The sequence below is a fragment of the Toxorhynchites rutilus genome, chromosome 1, assembly GCF_029784135.1.
Source record: "Toxorhynchites rutilus septentrionalis strain SRP chromosome 1, ASM2978413v1, whole genome shotgun sequence".
Taxonomy (NCBI): Eukaryota; Metazoa; Arthropoda; class Insecta; order Diptera; family Culicidae; genus Toxorhynchites; species Toxorhynchites rutilus.
In genome coordinates this window covers 40,356,039-40,360,415 of record NC_073744.1, presented here as the reverse complement: position 1 = coordinate 40,360,415, position 4,377 = coordinate 40,356,039, and the positions used below count along the sequence as shown (strand labels likewise).

The 4,377-nt window shown below is 38.3% G+C and overlaps 1 protein-coding gene across 1 annotated transcript; it reads left to right on the top strand.

The window, feature by feature from the left end:
• Nucleotides 1–1,144: 1,144 nt before the first annotated feature.
• On the top strand, nucleotides 1,145–2,425 carry LOC129761771 (zinc finger protein 830). The gene is made up of 2 exons (XM_055759530.1): nucleotides 1,145–1,361; nucleotides 1,454–2,425. Exons 1-2 carry the CDS (start codon nucleotides 1,225–1,227, stop codon nucleotides 2,289–2,291), a joined length of 975 nt encoding a protein of 324 aa, XP_055615505.1. The 5' UTR covers nucleotides 1,145–1,224; the 3' UTR covers nucleotides 2,292–2,425.
• Nucleotides 2,426–4,377: the final 1,952 nt, after the last annotated feature.

Sequence of the window (4,377 nt, the reverse complement as noted above, 5' to 3'; positions counted from 1 at the left end):
GCATCAGCATTTCATTGACATTTCAATATGATGTAATATGTCCTTTATTAGGATCTAATATGATTTACTGTTTCATGATTTTCTTCAGCATGCAACACGATTTTCTACAGTACTGAATCGATTTAAATTATACGCTTATACGACACACAAACTGCATCAGCGTAATATACGCATATGATGCGGATTAAATATATTTTACGACAATGTACATCATAAAATTGATGTTTATTATACCGATATGCGACTTAATTTGATAATGGTATATAAAATCGAGTTTTTACATTTTATGCGATTTCAAATATACACGATACATACTTTGATTGATATTATATGCGATTATGATTTATTCGGATTTCTTGTAAGACTTGGCATGTGCAAAATTATACGATTTAATGTTTGCTGGGTATATGGCCTCCACTTTTGCATGCATATGCCAGTTAGGCGCATTATATGCCAACCAAATTTTAGGGCATATGATGTTATATATACGCTTGTTATGCGATTTAATGTTTGCTGGGCGGTATGTAGAATTAGATATAACTTACTGAACCAGTGGAATGCTTAAAATCCGAATCTGTACATTGCACATTTTTGTATCAGTAATGATATGAAGAGAATAGATATATAGACTATTGTTTTTGTTATATATTCAATGATTGAAAACCGGGGCTCTGGCAACCCTATCCCATCCAATGCAAATTGAGCGTAGGCAGCATAAAACAGGGCTCGCGCTTAGGGGGCTCACGTATTGTTTAATGTTTGGAGTCATATATGTTAATATTTGATTACGTTGGATAGTTTTTTTTTGGCAAGCGATGTTTGGATACCCATCCGGAAGCTTTCTTGACGATTTGCAATTCAAATCACAGCCGAAGAATCGCGCGGAGCACTTCATTTTGAATTTTAGGTTATGATTTCTATGCTCATGATTTTCTATGCTGGCTACTGAAAGGCGGCCATCTTAGCAATCCCTTGTTGAAAACTAATAGTGTGCATTCATTAACCCTATTTGTTTACATTTGTTACATTGAATCTTTTCAAAAGTTACGCGAGAAATGTACCGTTGATGTTTTCAAAATACAAATTAAATATCTGGCATTTCTGTATCTCACCACATTCGAACTGACATTCAATTTGTGTTTGTAAACAAAAATAACGCAAGTGCACCGATTGCAGACGATTTTTTCTAGTTTCCGCGAGCAAAAGTTAAAAGAAATCCTCAAAATGTCTGCGGCGTTTAAGCTAGCCAAGAAAAAGTACACCCAGCAAGATCTGCGGCGTATCATGAGCGAAACTAAGGCAAATGCTGCTAAACAACAGACAGAAGCGAATGTTAAACGCATTGAATCACCACTGGCAAAATATCCTTTCACAAACACATTTTTTTCTATTCTGTTCCATTTTTCTCTCAATATTTCCTTAACCTTAGATTTTTTTTTTTATCAAACTATACGTACAATGAAGCAGGTCAGCTTACTTGCGCATTGTGTTGTTCGGTCGTCCGCTCGGAGGCCGTCTGGAAGGTACACATTAATTCGAAGCAGCACAAGGAGAACATAGAGCAAGCTAAACGGTTGAAGCAGAAGGTAGCAGCCCAAACGCCGGCAGTTTCGCAAAATGCACCAACGGAAACCACACATGGTTTGAAACGGTCAAACTCTTCGAATCAATCGGATACTAACAGCAATAAAAAAGTTAGAGGGATACTTAAAAATAATGAGACGGAACAAAGCTCACTTCCAACAGATTTTTTCGACTCTGATGTTAAAATCAAAACAGATCTGGTGAACATTCGACTGCCAAGCGGTAGTAGAGCTGGTACTGGAAAGATAGACAAAGAATCGGAAGACAGTGCAAAGGAACCACAGCCGCCACCAGAAGAGGAGAAAATTCCCGAAGGATTCTTTGATGACCCGAAAGCGGACGCCAAAGCAAGAAACATAGAGTATAAAGACCCGAACGATGAGGAATGGGAACGGTTCCAAAAGGAAATCAAAGAAGCCACAACGGAATCGATGGCCATTATAAGCGAGGAACAGGAAGAGTCCACAGCAGAACGACAGATAAGCGAAATCGACGAGCAGATTAGAAATTGGTCCCGAGTGCTGAGTTTAGAGCGGAAGAAGGAAGAGGTAAGGCAGAAGACTTCGAAGAAGTCTGCATTAACGCTGGGAGCGATCGAGAGTACGGCTCAAATCAAAATGGAGGTACAGCAAAATAGCGATGACGATGCCGATGACGGAGAGTTTGATGAGTTTCCGGATTGGAGGGCCAAGAAATCGTTTCATTGAGGAAATTCACAAAAGAATAAAGATTACTATCGACTGTTGAAACAAAACGGGCTTTTGTTGATGTATTAGACATTATTTACCTGGTCTTCATGGCTTTAGCTAGTATAACATATTAATAAATAAAATACATCACATAAACTGAAAAAGTAAACTGATGACTTCTCTAAAATCTGCACAACGTGTTGATTAGAAGGGTAAATTCGTCTAAAGATTGGACGATCTTTTAAATGAGCACTAATAGAGAATTATTTTGTTTTGGTTTGCGTCCCTGATATTTTCCTTTGAGAAACATTTCAGAAACGTCAAACTATATGCAATCGCAACACATGAAATTCGAGCTCAGTACGAGATAATCTCAATTTACAAAATACGAGATGTTGCTCGGTGTGATAGTGATAGTGGGCCCTATTATAGAAATCGAGGCGATAAGAATTTTGCTCGTTAGCCCTATTTTACTATTATAGAAATCGAGCAATTCAATAGTACAGAGCTAGTGCTAGCTATCGATGCAAGTGTCAGAACTTTACGAGTTGTTTGGTTCGCTTGTTGCATATCTTCAGAGAATTAAATGCAATTTTCAACACTGTTCGTTTGTTTTGATCAGTATTTGTTTCACGGTGCTGCCAGAATAGTCTATACAAGTTAAGTGTTCAACCCAGCAATATTTACATTACACCCATACCTCGCTTTACGGCCTAGATACGTTCCACGAAACTTGGCCGCAAAGCGAAAAGCCGTATAAAGAATCAGTTGTATATCGACGTCAAACATAATTTTTTTGCCGTTATAGCGAAACATTTTAGACCGTAAATCGAAAACATGCCTTAATTGAAGAGTGGCCGTATAGCGAGGTATGAGTGTAATCATGTTATAATTTACAATGCAGTACTTACTTCCAGCGCATATTTCAGTGGCTGAAAACGAGTGGACATACAAATCACCACCAGTTTGAACGACTCGTTGAACCAATGAAAGCGAATGTAAACATTGCTCGAGGTATTTGTGGAGGCAGTTTAAATAGAATCCCGGTTAGGGAAATGTGGGAGGAATTCAGTGAGAAGCTTAATGGGCTGAGACCATCAATGCGTCTTGGTTCAGAATGGCAGAAAGTTAGCGTTTCTTCTACGATACATATAACTTCATAAGTAAATTTTATCATATTCTTTGAATTACTAACAACCGAATTTCCTAACTAAAAATGGCTTATTCCTGCTAGCGTACATTAGTACGTGTTACTTTTGTCAGCAATTTTCCTTTGACGTAGAACTACGTCTTTCATTAAGGGTGCCAAATCAGAAAACAGGTCACGTTTTTATGAAATAAAGTTTTGCCGCGAACGGATTTTGGCGATTTACACACCAAACGAAATGAAAATTCCCTACGATTTGTTTGATATGCTATACATTATAACTACATAGTCTGTATATGGTTTAAATTAATGCAAATTGGAAGCATACCCATTTTCTCATACATTTGTTCTGTCCATTTGTGCGCTTTCCCGAACAGAGCTGTCTTTAACGAGCAATTTATCGAAGAGCTACGAAGGGGGAAGTCGTAAGATGTAAAGACTCCGTGAAAAAGGAAAAGAAGAAGAACGAAGGGTAATATTTGCCTATAGAATAAACAGTGGATCTCGCTGAGGCAAACTTTCATTCTTCGTGAGGAAATCGACTGAACAACAACGTTGCTGGACGAGCTGGACGTCGAGGGATCGAATGCCATTCTCAATGCGATGGGTGTGGAGGAGTAATATCATGAATAAACTAAAGTTTTCCAAGGGCATTTTTGAAGGTTGCAAACGAATGAACTGAAGAAGTTTAAAGTATCAAGCAAGGAAGGAAGGCAAACTTTCAGTATCGTTCTGTATTCAAAGTAATTAATATCGCTTGTTCTTCCTTGTTTTGCGTCATCACATATCTTCGTTTCGGGTTGAGCTGTGGACGCGACCAAATTACTCACTCGCTGATGTCTCTGGCATTGGCAATCATTGCATCAAACTGACGCCATTGCATTAATGTTCACAATTGCATGGGTAATCATCAAGCTAGGCTATCGTCAGCTCACCAAGAAAATGAATGTTCTGGAA

Excerpts from the sequence above, each read along its gene's own strand:
- LOC129761771 (XM_055759530.1), top strand. The coding sequence starts at position 1,225 with ATGTCTGCGGCGTTTAAGCTAGCCAAGAAAAAGTACACCCAGCAAGAT. Across the intron at positions 1,362-1,453 it reads ATTGAATCACCACTGGCAAA|GTACAATGAAGCAGGTCAGC; the intron begins ATATCCTTTCAC and ends ATCAAACTATAC.